This window comes from Cololabis saira, chromosome 10 (assembly GCF_033807715.1).
Source record: "Cololabis saira isolate AMF1-May2022 chromosome 10, fColSai1.1, whole genome shotgun sequence".
NCBI classification, from domain to species: domain Eukaryota; kingdom Metazoa; phylum Chordata; class Actinopteri; order Beloniformes; family Belonidae; genus Cololabis; species Cololabis saira.
Genome location: NC_084596.1, coordinates 18,653,943 through 18,672,600, shown reverse-complemented (window position 1 = coordinate 18,672,600; position 18,658 = coordinate 18,653,943). Strand labels below are relative to the sequence as shown.

Sequence of the window (18,658 nt, the reverse complement as noted above, 5' to 3'; positions counted from 1 at the left end):
ATCATCTTATATGTAGAACTAAACACAAAATCTTTCTAACCTTGCTGATTAAGTTAAGGTTAATTAAACAGTTGTTAAACTACTACATGTTACAACCCGGCTTGTAGACTAAAGCATAAAGTGAAACCAAACACATAGAGTTTAAGTGAATTAAGCCTAATCATGTTAAGGACTAAACTAGTATGGAATGCTCAACAAGCACCCTGCAAGTTTCACAAGGCTTTTCATCAGTCCTGCCACAAATGCAAGAAATCAAGACCTACCAGCCACTCAAGGCCAGTGGAGATGCAGAGGAATCTCATGCACTAAAGTTATGTTCATTCCATATTGCTCATAAAAGTCTTTACGGGGAATGTATGATTGATGGAGATGCCTCAGTCTGCATCAAAGGTGCAATGCCAACCAAACGATTCACATCACAGCTGGCTGGGGAATGCAAGTGCATCTTGTTTAACAATCGTTGCGCTGTTTTTGCTCTTTGTGCTGATTGGTCCATAAGTAGGCGTGACTTTTACACTTTTTCAGACTGGTTATTTCTTGAGTAGAATATTTTGTCAGATCTTATGATTCCTCAGGCACCCAAAAACCAGGCAGCACTCAATTATTTAGTTAAACGACTGAAAGTAAGTCACTTAGCAACCCTAGTGACACTAACCTACACTAACAGCTGCAGCAGCTGTTAGTGTAGGATAACACACTTCCCTGCAGACAGTCTGTTAATGAGTGGTACCTGTTACTCCCTGTGATTTGCTAATTTAACTGTTTTCTGGCTTTAGAAAACAACAGGTGATTGAAAAAAAACTTCAAGGAATGAAAATGATCCCAATTTAAGTTCATTTCCATTCAGGGATTAATAAAGTATTTTTAATTGAATTTAAACTAATTTCTGAGACTTTGTACTGCGAAAGATCAGTGGATTATTAAAACAAGTAACTTTACATCAAAAGATCAGGAAATGTGAGCATTATAAACATGGCTTTCCTTTTGTTTTTCCATTTAGATCTACCGTATAATTTTACACTTACTGTACTGTATCTCCAAGGCCTTGAAACCAGATCAAAAAGACTCTATTATTATGATTTAGGAAACTGAATTATTCAGGAGCAAAAGTAACTTACGAATAATTCCCCAAAGCTTATTTACCTGAAAGTCAGTAAGAATGAAAGAAACATAATATGTTACTTTCTTTCTTACTTACGTGGCCTTCTGAACTACCTTGAACCGAACAAACAAACAAATGCCATGTACCTTTGTCACATCAGACCCCTGCAGAAACAAGGACCGAGACAGATGCATCATGTATAATGACAACAAATGCTTCATCCTTCATGATTGGTCAGCCTTGGAATCCTGTGTGTTGCAATTAAATCATCACATTAAGGAGCAGCCCCGCTTTATTTGTGACTCACTGACTGCCTGCATAGCTGTTTGCCATTGAAACACAAACAGTTTGGAAAGTAAAGTGGTTACAAATCAAGTTTAGCCAAGCAGGAAACTGTGTAAGTTGTCACATGTTGAAAATCAGGATGCTCTGCATTTCTGCACATCTACTTTAATCCGTCATGTCGTCGATAGAGAGTTGTGTTGTCATTCGAGTGTTTGTTGTCCCACATTTGACTCGTGGCTGTGTTGAGAATGATACATCCGCTGATTCTGAGACAGAAGCCTCTCTGTGGCATCTTTAGTTTGTATTAAGCTATTGTTGGACCGATGACTTAGTCTTTGTTCTCCCAATTGCTGAGAGTGGGAATGCCAAGAATTAATTTAGTTACTGAGAGTGAGAGTAGGACGGCTGCTCCCAGCAATGTTTTGTGCAGCTGCAACAAAACTTACCGAGTGATGGGATAAGACAAATGCATGCATGCTAACTTCATACTAGCAAAACACGAATCTTTCAAAAGTTAACTTTGATGAGCCAATGAGAAAGAGTGTGCATCTTTTACAGAAAGAGGAGAAAAAATAATAGATAATTTGTGGATTTGCTCTTCAATCTTGTAGATCCATCCATCCATCCATCCATCCATCCATCCATCCATCCATCCATCCATCCATCCATCCATCCATCCATCCATCCATCCATCCATCCATCCATCCATCCATCCATCCGTCCATCCGTCCATCCATCCATCCATCTGCAGACTAGTGGAAGAGAAGGATGAAAAAAAAATTCTGATAAGCATCAACTTGTTTGAATTTTGATTTTATACATAAATGGATTTATTCTGACATCAAAGCATAAAGGATAAAAAGAAAATCCAAAATACACACAATTATCTGTTTACAATGTGGTTTTATTGGAACACTGGATTACATTTTTCTACAATACTGATGTGGTTTTCACACTTGAAATAATGACATATGAAAAATGTAGATACTATAATACTGGCAAAATCTATAGGACATAAACCATCTCTTTCTTTTTTTGATCACTGTCTTTGATTATTTTGACCTGCGGTGTAATCCACAATCAGTGTATATGGGGTGATGACTTGTTGTTAGCAGATGCTTTCATATTTCAATTCAACAGGAGTATAAACACAGAAAATAAAAACAACAAGTGCACTTGAACTATACTTGATTTTAAAAAGCCACAACATTGGTTGCACATATATATTCTTGCCATTGGGAATAGCTTGCAAATATGAATAATGAAACTGAGCGCGAGGGGGCGAGCCTAGCAGTCATGTGAACATCCTGTAAAGTATTTCTAGTTGAACTTCAAGTCTCCAGTCTTACATGGAGCGAATTTCAGAGCTTGTAAAGAAGTCTGGTCAATGTGCAATCCAATCGGATGACTGGTTTTGTTTTTCTTGTCATTTGACAGTTTAGACAAAGAAATACTCTCCTTCAGAAAAATACATTGATATACTTTATAAAAAATAATAATAATGCAAAAAGTTAAACAGTTAAAAAGCTAATAATTATCAGATCTTTTTTATTATTTTTCATTACAGACTTAACAGTTTTGTAATTTGTTTTTGTTTGTATTTGTCAACATGATACAGCAATCAAACTTACGTCTCTTACAATCATTATAGATACTTTATTCAGGTCACAGGAAGCTAAATCTGCGAAAACAAAGCTTCAGTCATTTAAGAATTACTGATATATGTGTAAAACCCCTAATGACTTGATCTTCATCCTTTACTTTCTCTAAGGCAGTATACTTCACATAAAATTAAATTTGGCAAGTCTCCAGATTCAAAGAAAATACATATTGGAGTGAAATTCTGTCTATCTGATATGTGTCATTCTGAATTTAAAAACCCTCACTTTTTGCCTTTAATGCACCCTCTCCACCAATGCATTCCTGGTCAACCAGTACAGATGCTTTGGGTTTGATCTCCTACTGTTTTGTTCAGAACCAACACAGGTAGCGTGGATACAATTTCATGCAGCAGTACGGTTGACAGTAGTTTTACAGCCTGTAACAAAGTGGCCAAAATTTAATTTCATTTGGAGCACACTGCTAGCTCAACACCCTCTCTCCACCCTCAAGCGCTGACGAACACCAGACGGGTGGAGTAGATCAGGTCAGCCAGGTAGAGGATGAGGTTGACCCCGGTGAGCACGGCCACCGCCATGAGCTTATCCCACACACACAACCCTACGCTGCCACAGCTGGACTGCCTTTGTTTTGTTCCACCATGCTTGGGGTCAAAGTTGAAGATAGGCCAGATGATGGTCACTGACAGATAGAGGACCACAGCGAACAGGGCATAGGCGGACAGGAAACGGGCAAACGGGAAGGGAAGGCGACCGGTGCACTCTCCGATGCAGAGGAGGATGATGGCTGCTGACAGGATGAAGCAGATGCAGTAGACGGCCATGCAGTACTTGAGGGCGTGGTGGCGGTCGTACAGCACAGGGTCGCTGATGAAGACGAAGATGATGGAGGCCACAAAGGTCTCGCAGACTTTCAGCAGGCCAGGAGCAGTGGCCATGTAGCCAGCCACCTCACCTGGACGCGCCTTGCTGATGCTCACCTCACTCATGTACGCAATGGTGGCCAGGCAGGAGAAGACGGTCGACACGATGCGGTAGTCACGTACTTCATTCGGACCTACGGACCCCTTCAGAAAGTAGAGCGGGAAGATGATGGAGGCAGATAAGCAGAGGAGGGCGGCGTAACAGGCGAAAGTGATGGGAAAGTTCTTCCAGGAGACGGGGGCTCTGCTCTGCAGGTCAAACAGCTCCACCAGTAGGACGAGCAGAGTACCAGCGAAGCTGAAGGCCCAGCAGAAGATGCACCAGTCTCCGGTGCCGGGATAGAGTCTGCCGCCATGAATGGCCACGGAGAAGGCCACGCAGGAGAACACCAGGGCTGCCAACCTCGTCCATAGAAGAGGGTGGGATTTCAGGACTATAGCCATGATGATACTGGTGATAGAGCTAGTACTTGTCTTCTTTATGGGAGTCTACTTCTAGTTTTCTCTTTTTTACCTCAGCTGTCCGCGCATGGAAAACTGTAAGAATAAAAAAAGAATGAAAGCAGAATCAGCATTTTTACATAACTTTTTTTCTGACTTCTTGAAGAAAGAACTAAATCCACATGAGGCCAGCAGCTTGTAACTCTACCCAAACATCCCCCTACATAGCATTTTCTGAAACACACAATGTTTGTATTGTATTTCATGAGTAGTATACACAACTCGGATCGTGTAAACTCAATTCAAATGATTGGACAGTGCTCTTGCTGTTCATAACACTTCGACATCTGGTCAAATCAGCTGGAGAACACTCTCCATACTTTCCTTCTGGCAATTTCTGCCTCCTGTCAAACTGCAGCCTTAAAAGCATTCTTCCACAGAGTGCTTCACTTGGACATTCCTCCAAGTTAATATGAGCAAACTACAAATGAACATTCCTCCAAGTTCATATGGCTGCCCCTCCCATCCTCCACTAGTCCCCCATGTATCCGTCATCATGCTTAATGTGACCCCAAGAATTTGTTCCACTCCCACTTCCACAGAGCAGATATACAATCCAATGTGGAGGTTGAATTGTGAACTTGAGAACTTCATGAGTGAAAAAAAAGATCAAGTTACATCATTAAGAGGTTGTTTCCAAAATATACATTCAATGAAGCATCATCCTCATTTAGAAGATGATTCAGTGAATGCCTGAGTTTTTCATTTTAATGTTATCTGTGTGTGTTTTGCTCTGATTAAAACCAAATAAGTGTAAAATATAAACTGTGACAATCTGAAACGGCCTTCTGTCGGCCCTGTCTGAAAGTGAAATTTCAGTTGGAAGATCTTGGAGCTTTACAAGTCTTGTAAGAATGTCATCCACTGGTTGCAAAAGCAAACAGGAGTATGGTATGGAGTCCAAGTAGCCTCCCTCTTTGGACTAAGACTAAAGCTAAGTGTATTTCAGTTAATCTTAAATCAAATTACTGGTATAATTCACAGGCCTGCCATAAAACAAAAACAAACCAAAAAAAGTTTAAGAGCACCATACTAGAATAGTTTCACTTCTTTGTTTTCAGGTCAACCACAGTACCATCCACCTCAAAATGACAAAAATAATTATTTTTACCAAAATGACAAAAACTGGAGTCATGAAGTCTGATGGCAAGTTTGGTTGATAAATATAAACACTGATAGATAATACTTACACTACTCTACTCCCACGTTGTGCAAAATGATCGACCACTTAGGCCACAAGCACTAACTTTAGGATAAAGAATCATAAAGTCAGCAAACTGTCTTTATGATCTTGAATGGTGGCTTAGCCTGTGGTCATAAATGAACAAAGAAAGTCACAGCAGCAAAAATTTGCTTGAGTGTCTTAGCATGTGTGTTTAATTAAAATATGAATAAAGCTGTTAATGTGTAGACAAAAATAATGTGAAATTAAAGCTGCAAGCAGCGATGAACGGGCCCTCGCACTCACGGCCGCCGCCCCCCATAAGCATATCAGAAATGACACCACCCACGACTTCCTATGTCAAACCATTCAAAAGTTATAGCAGAAAAAAGGGACAACCAATCACAAGAAGGGGCGGGGCTAATTCAGGCCAATGAAGGTCAAGGACTCCATACAGAGTCTGATGACACCACCCACGACTCTCCATGTCAAACCATTCAAAAGTTATAGCAGGAAATAGGGACAACCAATCAAAAGAAGGGGCGGGGCTAATTTTCACCAATTATGGTCAAGGACTCAATACCGAGTCCCATGACACCACCCATGACTCTTTATGTCAAACCATTCAAAAGTTATGGCAGAGAAAAGTTTTCCGGGGGGTGCTGTTGAGCCATTTTGCCACGCCCATTAATGCAAACCATGAAATATCAAATTTATCACCAGGCCTGGCTTGCATGCAAAATTTGGTGACTTTTGGAAAACTATCAAATATGGACCAATCAGATTAAGGGGGCACGCTTTTTGGCGTCTAGCATCGCCACGGTAACACTTTTGAAAGAGAAAAGTAATGCGCGTAGTCGCAAGATGGAGACGCACATTTTGAGGTATAAGTCACCTGGATGCACGTTACGGTTCGGGCCGTATTAATTGCCGAAGGAATGGCATTAATTGCGCCAAAATTACACAATTAATTCAAAATGGCCGACTTCCTGTTCAATTTCGGCCATGGCGCCAAGAGACTTTTCTTTAAGTTGCGACATGATACAGGTGCAGGGCTCTCAAGTCTCACGCATTGAGCGTGAGACACACGCATTTCAACCAGTTCACACGCTCACACGCCACACCTGACATTTCTCACGCTGAGAAGTGATAAAGCCGAGCGCACAGAAATTAATACTGAACGGACGAGACTTCTCCGCTGAGTTTACAGCGGTCCCGCGTCAGCGACCTACCAGCCAATCAGAAAATAGTATGTCTTGTTGCTGGGCAGTTTTTTCCCCCGCTGTGTGCTCGTTCCGATGGATGCGCGTGCACGCACAGGTTGCAGACGAGTTGGAAAAGAAAAGCAAGGTATACGGTAGGTAACTACTTAATTTATTATCATTCACTAGGTTAGTCATTGGCAAACTGTAAGTCTTCACTTATTGGGTCTCCTAATGTTGGTTTTATTAATTCAGCGGCGGTTTTGTAGTCTGGCCTTCACTGATGCTTCGTTTATTGACCAAAAAAAGAATAGCGTGGGAAGCTAGTGCACCTGTTTTGTATGGAAACCTAATGATGCAAATCAAATTAAAATGAGTGACACTACCAAATAAACCACAATTTATGTGTGTTCTATTTGAAATAAATCCAAAAGTTGAGTTCATAAAGTAACTTTCTTTGCATTCATTTGATTCCCAATCAACATACACTGGTAAGAGTTGCTTTACATTGTTAATATGGTCTTAAAAACTGTTGTGAAATGCAAAATAATAGAATTTTATACATGCAATTATGTGATTAATTACTGAAATTCAGCCATTAATCACGATTAAAGAAACATTCATCATCGCTTCACAGCCCTAGAAAAAAGTAATCATGTATTCTTACAATCCTCATATGTGAGTTTGTCTACCCAAATAGCCCACAATTGTGTATAACGTTATTTGAGCCTGGAGAGCAGCTCTCCCCTATTGCCAGTGCTTTCTCCACAAACCATAACGAAACAGAGCTACATGTCTGTGGATTAAGCCACAGCCACACAGTCAACTCAATGTAAAGTAAATAAACAGGTGCTTATACTTGTTCTAATGCAAACCGGCAATATATATAAACTCAGATAAATCTAACAATAGGTAAACTAAAGTATTATTAAAGACACCATATTTTTTCATTATTTTGATAATAGTTAGTCCTTCAGAGAAGGTCTAGACGGCCCTGACGGTCCGCCACTGGATTATAGTTTTAGTCTGAAGAGTAAAGAGTAAACGATGAACAGAAAGTGTGCCTATTTTTTACTGTTTGTAAAGAGCTAATCCCTAATCCCAGGTTAAATAGTTTGTTAAGATGTGGTGTAATGAATCTGTGATGTGATTGAATGTAATGTCATTATAAAACATCATGTATTGCAGGTGACTGGATTTGATCCAGAGGATCTGGCTGTGGATGTTGGATACTGGTTTAAGGGTAGCACCAACCATAACGGTTACCTGTCAGGTTTGTGATTTAAACAGCACCAGTGTAGTACAAATGACATGCAGAAGACTTTCATTAGACTGAAATTTAGGATGTTACATTCTGGTCACAGAATTCTGTGAGTTCCATGGAAGCGAGTACATGGAAATACTTCAACACATTTCCATTCGTTGGCTGAGCCTGGAGAGGTGTTTGACTCGCCTTCTGCAGCAGTATGAGCCACTCACCAGCTACTTCAAGTCATTAAGTAAGCTGCATATTTCACTGACACAAATGCAAGACTACTACAAGACTGAAATGTAAACATATTTGGTATGCACAACTTATGCTTTGTATTCACAGATGAGAAACAACCAAGGTTTAGAAGGCTGGTGGATGCATTTTCTAACCCATTAACAGAGGTGTACCTCCTCTTCTACCATGCAACATTGCCAGCCTTCTCCACCTTAAACCTCCTACTCCAGAGAGAGAAGACGGCTGTCTGAGATTGCCAAACTGGTGTTAGTGCTTCCACACTCCAATGCAGATGCGGAGAGAGTGTTCTCCATGGTGGGACTGAACAAAACCAAAACAAGGAACAGTTTGGCCCTGGATGGAACGCTCTCATCCATCATGACTGTGAAAATGGCTGCCTTGAGCCACAGTGCTTTAAATGGGAGCCCTCTAGCTCTGTCATCAAGGCATCAAAATCTGCTGCAAACACTTACAACACACAACACCATTCATAAACTGAAATCCACACACACACACACACACACACACACACACACACACACACACACACACACACACACACGTTGAGCACTGCTGTTGTGAAAAATGTCTCACTTATTATCCATTTGTTGTTGGGTTTTTTCTTAAATGTATTTAATAAAACAATTTATTTTATTTAGCTGGATTTGTTTTATTGGATTAACCCATTCTTTTCGTTTTTATTTATGCTGGTCAATTATAAACAGTATGTAAACTTGAACTGGTTTTTAAGTAGCAAAAATAATTGGGAGTCTGGATTGGGCTGAGGGGCCGCTGCGGCCAAAACGCAGAATTTCAAGTCGCACCAGCCCTAATAGATGTAATCTCACTCCAAACTTTTCATGAAACTTGAGAGCCCTGCAGGTGTGTACCGATTTTCGTTCATGTACGTCAAACCGTATTATGGGGCTTGAGGCTCAAAGTTTTTTCCCTCTGAACCAATCAGATGAAGTGTGGGCACACTTTTTGGTGTCTAGCGTTGCCGCGGTAACGCTTTTAAATGAGAAAAGTAATGTGTGTCGTTGCAGGACAGGTACGCACATATTGATGTAGAAAAAAAAAATTGCTGACAAAAAAGTCTGGATACTGCGGGAATCGAACTCTGATCTCTGACTCCAAAGACGGGAACGCTCTGGCTGAGCTAAGACTCAGCTTCTCATTTCTATTTGCCCTACTGACTTAGGAGAGACCAACATATCGATATTTAGTAATGTAAGTCTGGAGCTGTTTTTTCTATTTTTTTTAAATATTTGTAAGTTATAAATATTAGTAAAACCCTACTATTTTAATTATTACTTTTTCTGTAACCATTCTGCCAAGGTTGTAACCGGGCTGAGCTGGGAATATTTCTGACGTCACCACATTACAGGGAGCTGATTGGTCGGGGGGCGGGGCCGTCATCCCCCTACTCGCCACTGATTGGTCGGGGGGCGGGGCCGTCATCACCCTACTCGCCACCGATTGGTCGGGGGGCGGGGCCGTCATCACCCTCCGCGCCACTGATTGGTCGGGGGGCGGGGCCGGCAGACGTTTGAATCAGGAAGCGGGAGTCAGCGCGAGAGCGACTGGCGGCTCGTGGCGATTTTATTATAAAAAAGGGACAACCAATCAGAAGAAGGGGCGGGGCTAATTCAGGCCAAAGAAGCTCAAGGACTCATTGCAGAGTCCCTTGACACCACCTACGATTTCCTATGTCAAACCATTCAAAGTTTATAGCAGAAAAAAGGGACAACCAATCAGAAGAAGGGGCGGGGCTAATTCAGGCCAATGAAGGTCAAGGACTCCATACAGAATCTGATGACACCACCCACGACTCTCTATGTCAAACCATTCAAAAGTTATGGCAGAGAAAAGTATTCAAGGTGGCGCTGTTGAGCCGTTAGGCCACGCCCATTAATGCAAACCATGAAATATAAAATTTATCACCAGGCCTGGCTTGCATGCAAAATTTGGTGACTTTTGGAGAACTATCAAATATGGACCAATCACATGAAGGGGGGGCGCGCCTTTTGGCGTCTAGCGTCGCCACGGTAACACTTTTGAAAGAGAAAAGTAATGCGTGGTGTCGCAGGATGTAGACGCACATTTTGATGTATAACACACCTGGGTGCACGATACGGTTCGGGCTGAATTAACTCTCGAAGGAATGGCATAAATTTCGCCAAAATGACACAATTTATTCAAAATGGCCGACATCCTGTTCGGTTTTGGCCATGGCTCCAAGAGACTTTTCTTTAAGTTGTGCCATGATACAGGTGTGTAGCGATTTTCGTGCATGTACGTCAAACCGTATTGTGGGGCTTGAGGCACAAAGTTTTCCGGGGGGCGCTGTTGAGCCATTTTGCCACGCCCATTAATGCAAACATTGAAATATCAAATTTATCACCAGGCCTGGCTTGCATGCCAAATTTGGTGCCTTTTGGGGAACTATCAAATATGGACCAATCAGATGAAGGGGGGGTGCGCTTGTTGGCGTCTAGCGTCGCCACGGTAACACTTTCGAAAGAGAAAAGTAATGCGTGTAGTCGCAGGATGGAGACGCACATTTTGATGTATAACACGTCTGGGTTCACGATACGGTTCGGGCCGTATTAATTCTCGAAGGAATGGCATATATTGCTCCAAAATTACGCAATTAATTCAGAATGTTCAAAATGGCCGACTTCCTGTTCGGTTTCGGCCATGGCGCCAAGAGACTTTTCTTTTAGTTGCGACATGATACAGGAGTGTACCAATTTTCGTTCATGTACGTCAAACCGTATTATGGGGCTTGAAGCGCAAAGTTTTTTCTGTCTGAACCAACCAGATGAAGGGTGGGCGCGCTTTTTGGCGTCTAGCGTCGCCACGGTAACGCTTTTGAAAGAGAAAAGTAATGCGTGTGGTCGCAGGAGGGAGACGCACATTTTGATGTATAATACACCTGGGTGCACGTTACGGTTCGGGCTGAATTAACTGCCGAAGGAATGGCATAAATTGCGCCAAAGTGACACGATTAATTCAAAATGGCCGACTTCCTGTTCGGTTTCGGGCATGACGGCAAGAGACTTTTCTTTAAGTTGTCCCATGATACAGGTGTGTACCGATTTTCGTGCATGTACGTCAAACCGTATCGTGGGGCTTGAGGCACAAAGTTTTCAAGGGGGCGCTGTTGAGCCATTTTGCCACGCCCATTAATGCAAACCATTAAATATCAAATTTTTCGCCAGGCCTGACTTGGGTGCAAAATTTGGTGACTTTTTGGGCATGTTAAGGGGGGCAAAAAGGCCATCACTTTGTCAGAAGAAAAATAATAATAATAATTAAAGCTGCAAGCAGCGATGAACGGGCCCTCGCACTCACGGCCACCGCCCCCCATAAGCATATCAGAAAAGACACCACCCACGACTTCCTATGTCAAAACATTCAAAAGTTATAGCAGAAAAAAGGGACAACCAATCAGAAGAAGGGGCGGGGCTAATTCAGGTCAATGAAGGTCAAGGACTCCATACATAATCTGATGACACCACCCACGACTCTCTATGTCAAACCATTCCAATGTTATAGCAGAAAATCGGGACAACCAATCAGAAGAGGGGGCGGGTCTAATTAAGGCCAACGAAGCTTAAGGTCTCATTACAGAGTCCCATGACACCACCCACAACTTCCTATGTCAAACCATTCAAAAGTTATGGCAGATAAAAGTATTCTAGGGGGCGCTGTTGAGCCGTTAGGCCACGCCCATTAATGCAAACCATGAAATATCAAATGTATTGCCAGGCCTGGCTTGCATGCAAAATTTGGTGACTTTTGGAGAACTATCAAATATGGACCAATCACATGAAGGGGGGACGCGCCTTTTGGCGTCTAGCGTCGCCACGGTAACACTTTTGAAAGAGAAAAGTAATGCGTGGTGTCGCAGGATGTAGACGCACATTTTGATGTATAACACACCTGGGTGCACAATACGGTTCGGGCTGAATTAAATGCCGAAGGAATGGCATAAATTTCGCCAAAATGACAACATTTATTCAAAATGGCCGACATCCTGTTCGGTTTCGGCCATGGCTGCAAGAGACTTTTCTTTAAGTTGTGCCATGATACATGTGTGTAGCGATTTTCGTGCATGTACGTCAAACCGTATTGTGGGGCTTGAGGCACAAAGTTTTCCGGGGGGCGCTGTTGAGCCATTTTGCCACGCCCATTAATGCAAACCATGAAATATCAAATTTATCGCCAGACCTGGCTTGCATGCAAAATTTGGTGCCTTTTGGGGAACTATCAAATATGGACCAATCAGATGAAGGGGGGGTGCGCTTGTTGGCGTCTAGCGTTGCCACGGTAACACTTCTGAAAGAGAAAAGTAATGCGTGTAGTCGCAGGATGGAGACGCACATTTTGATGTATAACACACCTGGGTTCGAGTTACGGTTCGGGCTGAATTAACTGCCGAAGGAATGGCATAAATTGCGCCAAAGTGACACGATTAATTCAAAATGGCCGACTTCCTGTTCGGTTTCGGCCATGTCGCCAAGAGACTTTTCTTTAAGTTGTGTACTGATACAGGTGTGTACCGATTTTCGTGCATGTACGTCAAACCGTATCGTGGGGCTTGAGGCACAAAGTTTTCAAGGGGGCGCTGTTGAGCCATTTTATCACGCCCATTAATGCAAACCATTAAATATCAAATTTTTCGCCAGGCTTGACTTGGGTGCAAAATTTGGTGACTTTTTGGGCATGTTAAGGGGGGCAAAAAGGCCATCACTTTGTCAGAAGAAAAAAAAAAATAATAATAAAAATTCCTGCAAATACAATAGGGCCTTCGCACTGCAAGTGCTCGGGCCCTAATAATAATAATAATAATAATAAAAATTCCTGCAAATACAATAGGGCCTTCGCACTGCAAGTGCTCGCGCCCTAATTATTGATCTTTATATCAATATATTGTTTTCTTTTTTCTTTGCCTCTAACTGCATAAGTGGATAAACAATGCAGTTTGAATGACTGACAATACTGAAAGTAACACAATACACATTCCTCTCATAAAACTGAGCAGAGCTGGGATGTTTTACTGCCTTCCAAATTAGTTAACCAACTAATATTTTCAACTTTTGCCAGATGTTATTTTTATTGATTTTATGTTTAATACACTGTTGCCCATAAAGTTGGAATAACACATCTTTTACATCTTAGATTCGATTAGAGCTTTATTTGTCACAGAGCCAGCGTCCCGGCACAGTGAAATTACTACCAGTACAATCCATCAAGACAACAGGAAAAAAAGGCAAAGCAGATCACAACATATGACGTGGGTACACTGATGCTGTGAAGGGATAACACTGGGATAGAGTATAAATACACAGTGTGAAAGTGCAAAAAACACCTCAGCACCACAAAAGCAACATACTCATAACAAATTTAACATCATAACTGAGATTAGCATGTGCATGTGCACGAAAACAGAAATAAAAAGTAGTTGCTTGCTGAAAACAAAGTTATTCCAAGTTTATGGGCAGCAGTGTATAAACTGAAGACTCATAATAGCCTGGTCCTTGACTTCTCAGCCTCTACTCTCACATCCAACAAATGCTCTGTACAATCGCAGGTGCTCTTTTTTAACAAGGATTCATGCTGCGGCATGGCTTGCAATGGGCTATGCAACAGTTGGTCTGGTTTACACCAATAACTCAGAGTGCAACCTGTTTTACAAATGCCCTGTGCTGGGATCTACAATATTGAAACAACTTTAAAAGTACAGTGTGCTGTAATCGTCCCCCTTCAAGAGGATTTCACTTGAGAACTGGTGCATATTGACACAAGGATGCACTTCTTTGTCCATTCTGAACCGTCGCTAATGTTTCTTGAGCTCTTGAAAGAAACATTTTTATGCCAGTGACCTCTTATCTAAAACAACAACAACAAGACTACGTTTCCATGCTGCTGAAACACTGACAGTACTGGTGGAACTCCCTCCCACCCCTTCTAATACTTACTGCTCGCTTGGCTCCACAAGTCTCCCCCTAGTTTTCAGTGAACAGACAAACAGTCATAAATAAAGAGATCAGGCCTGTTTACTTTAGTCCTGTTGGACACCTCGGGAACTTTTAAGACTCGGGGGGTGGAAGTCTGAACTGGAGGTGAGGTATTACTACAAATGAGAGGACTAAAAGAAACAGCGAGATGGCGAGACCCACTAAAACTCCTGCAAGATGACTAAAAGGGAGGGGAGGAAAAAGTGAGACTACTACGGGGAAGCCCTGTGCCTCAGCCACAGAAGGACACATAGTTTAAACATAGTGATGGAGTGGAATTGCAACAGAGTGAGTCATCTCTGGGCTCCCCTCTTTCACCACTCCCCTTTTCCCTATTGCCTCCCCGATTTCTTGTAAGATTTTCCAACTTGCTGATGTGATCCAGATGTGTTGCCGTCTGGCGGCTGTTGAACAACTGCTAACTTTGTCATATTTGCCAAGTTTTTCCTTCTGCGTCGTGTCCCCTCCTTCCTTCCCTCAACATAGTCTCATTTGCTGGCTGCTCCCACTCTTTCATCGGTTTCCTTTTTCTGTCTGTTTGATCAGTACTCCTTCATGGCTTTTATGGTAAGGCATCTAATTGTGCTTTATTTTTACCACTACAAAAACACCTATGGGAGGGTAGAGCTTGGAAAAATGAATCCTGCTGCTGCCACCACTGTTGCTTAGCTGCTTGCGGCAACAATTCAAAAAAGAAAAGGGCACCAGAGAAAAAAAAAGTGTAGAGAAAGTGCCTTTTCACAGCAGAGCATGGAAAATACATCACAGACAGAAGTACTTTCCCAAATGGAAGGTGTACTGAAAATGGATTCAAACATCAGGACAGCAAACAGGATATGACAGCATCTGTCCTCAGTGTGCATGCACAGAGACACGGCTGAGATGTTCAGGAAACACGGTCATGTGCTCTGTTTGTTTGGTTGTCATGACACACCATCAGTTTCTCAATTTCACCTCTAATCCACTTACAGCCAATTCATGGGTCTAAATACAAGACATGCTCTGTTGGCAGACCATTGCAATGCAAAGGTTAATGCAAGCAGACAAAGTATGAGCAGTGTGCGTTCAAGGTATATACCAATTTCCACACAAAAGAATCTGAAACAGAATTTAAACCATCATGAGACTCAGTCAGACCCACCACAGCTACTCAACCATGAAGGAAACTTGGGCACTGCTTCTGGTAAACATCTAAATTAGTGGTAAATTTGTTCAAGCACATTCTGAAACACTCCAAAAAAGGCACAGAAAAAAAGAAAATAGAGCATATCCCCCCTCATTGTGCAGTCTGTGTTATGGTGTAGGTTGTTCAGGCTCACGCAGAGGTTCATTCATTGAGTGGAGGTGCCCCTGCCTGCCACACCCTACTCCCACCACACACACCGCTGCAGCCTAGTAAACACAAACTCACACTCCAAACCTACAAACATCTGTTTTCTTGTGGGAAAACATGATAAAACTAAAACTTTTAAATAAACTTCAATTTTTTTTAATATGATGATGGCAAAATACACACTAGTAGAAAAAAATGATTTTCACATACACAAAAAATGTTGTTTTTACATTTAAATATAACCCAATATCTAGTGTTTTGATCTTTCTGAGGAAATGTGCAGCTAAACATGATGCAATAAGTTGAATATTTAATATTCTCCTTAAACAAAATCACTTTGCCAGCACAACACATTCCTCACCGCAAAGATCACAGTCATTTCTTGAGTTTAATGCACAGGCTTACCTTTCTTATGCTTGGCTGCAGATGTTCCCTGTTCTCCAGAGCATCCAGCGATAGAGAGTCACTCCTCAAGCCTCTGACTGGACTATAGTAGCCCGGAGGAGTAGTTCCCCGCCCAGAAATCCAAATTAAGCATCAAATATCTGCACCGTTACTCACTTTTGTCTCAACTCCTCCTCCATGGCTGAGGCCACTGCTGTCTACACCCATTTTGCAAGAGCCCCCCACCCCCCACATGCATTTCTAGGTTGCTTTACTGCATTAGTACAGTACAAGTATTTCTATACATATAATTATTTTTCTTCTTTTTATGGTACTGCACTTTTCATTTTTATTTTTGTTTTTAACTTATTTCTATTTTTATCTTTATTTTTTATTTTAATTTTATTTTTATTATTATTTATTTTTTATTTTTTATCTTTTTATCTTTATATGGATGTTTGGCTTTTGGGGTGTTTGATTTGTACATTACAGTGCTGTGTGTGTGAGATGGAGATGTCAATTTCCCCGAGTGAATCTCCCGAAGGGATTAATAAAGTCATCTGAATCTGAATCTGAAAAGCTGGATGGATCATAAAAATGAAACCTGTCACTACCATTTGAAGTGTGATCAACATCTGCAAACATGGTCAAACTAGCTGCAAGAAATCAGAAATATCACTGTAATATGATGTCAATGAACTCCTGAACTTAATAGAGAACTGAATAGAGACTGTAAGAAAAAAAACAACTACCCACCCCAACCTCAACCACCACTCCAAGCATCATTAATAACAATGGCGTCATTATTTGACCCTCTTGTGCCGTTAGCTACCACTACAAGCCGCGGATGCTCCCATAAATATTTATCAACGCTCCTCTGAATTATTGCACTTTGAGGTTATTTGTGTGCGTTGCTCGGCAACAGCAGCAGCACCCCCTGGCAACCACATTTATTTACTGAAAGTTTTGAAACGGATGTGTTTCCTGGATAAAATAATAAGACCGACCTCTGCCTTCATATGCATATTTTGATGACTTTAACTTGTTTAAACTGATCACATTTAAATGTTCAATTACATTTAATACCTTTTACTACAAATACCTCACTTTTAATACCCTGGAGCACAGGCAAATGACGTCTTGAGATACGTCTCTTTCTTTTCTCTCCTTCTTAACTCTAAAAGTAAATTGTCAGGCAAAACTTTCAGTTATCAGGTTCCTCTCTCGGTATGTATATCTGTATGTGTCATTATTATTATTTTACCTTATTCTCTTGTGTCCCTTAGTCCGATATCCCTGAAGATTCTCTATGTGTTTGATGTTCTCTCTTTCCTGTCATCTCAGATCCATTGGGTACCAGCAAGGTTTTTATTTTTATTTTTTTTATTTAATGGCAATATATGGACTTTATTTGAGTCATTTATATCAAATGCATCACAATGAATTTGATTGAATATAAATGTGGATGGGATTGCCTTTGATTGGACTTTCCCGCTGTGTAAACTATCTTGAGATGACCTTTGCTGTGAACTGGCGCTGTACTTATAAAGATACATTTAATTGAATTCACAATGAAAAAACACTATTGTATTACCTTGGAAATGGGACAAAATTTCTCCCTCACCCCAAAAGAAAAACTGCAAACCTGACCACAATCTCACAATGGGCTAATGTTTACAAGATAATGTAAAATAATGTTGGAAAGAAAGGTATTATAAAATTATTCTTAATTCAAGCTGATTTTTTTTTCTTTTTAGTCATATGAATGAACAATACACAGAACAAAATATGTACATTTTGTTTGAAAACTTGCTTATATGTAATAAAAAAAAGGCTATTAAAAAAATCTTATGGTTCAATTATAGAATCCCTCTGGGCCCCACACTATGCATATTCAATTCAATTTAGTTCAATTTTATTTATATAGCGTCTAATACAACAGATGTTGTCTCTAGACGCTTTCCAGAGATCCAAGACGCTTTCCAGAGATCCATCCATATTAGGTCACCTGGGTGACATCCACATGGAACCTAACGTGGCTCACTTGGTTCTCACTAATGTATTGCAAAGGAAACCATTCTAACGAACTGGAAACAAAAGCCTAATCTATGTATTAATCAATTTAGGAATCTTTTGTTAGATCATATCAATATGATCAATGTCTGCTTCCACTAAACATCATTCGGCAGAACTGAATTCTCTCTGGTCCCCGTTTATGGCCTTGGACCAAAATACATGCTTGATCTGTTAGTTCCCTATGAAGCTCCCAGACCCCTGAGGTTCATCTGGATCTGGTTTGTTGTGTGTCCCAAGAACCAGAACCAAGCAAGGTGAGGCAGCGTTCAGTTATTCTGCTCCTCACCGGTGGAACAAACTTCCTGTAGACCTGAGGTCTGCTCCAACTGTCAGCTCCTTCAAATCAGGCCTAAAAACATTACTGTTTACTGAAGCGTTCTCTTAAATGAAATACTTACCTGCTGTACTCTACTGCCCTTACTTTTTAACAACTTGTGCTTTTTATTATTTTACCTTTTTTCTTATAATTTTATTTCATTTTATTTGTTATTTACTGTTTAATTATGTCTTGCTGCTTTTAATGTTGATGTAAAGCACTTTGAATTACCTTGTGTTGAAT

At 41.1% G+C, this 18,658-nt stretch overlaps 1 protein-coding gene across 1 annotated transcript; it reads right to left on the bottom strand.

Moving 5' to 3' along the window:
* Positions 1 to 2,184: 2,184 nt before the first annotated feature.
* Positions 2,185 to 16,134, bottom strand: myadmb (myeloid associated differentiation marker b). The gene is made up of 2 exons (XM_061731042.1): positions 16,045 to 16,134; positions 2,185 to 4,466 (listed from the first exon to the last, which is right to left on the bottom strand). Exon 2 carries the CDS (start codon positions 4,371 to 4,373, stop codon positions 3,495 to 3,497), a length of 879 nt encoding a protein of 292 aa, XP_061587026.1. The 5' UTR covers positions 4,374 to 4,466; positions 16,045 to 16,134; the 3' UTR covers positions 2,185 to 3,494.
* Between the last annotated feature and the right edge of the window lie 2,524 nt (positions 16,135 to 18,658).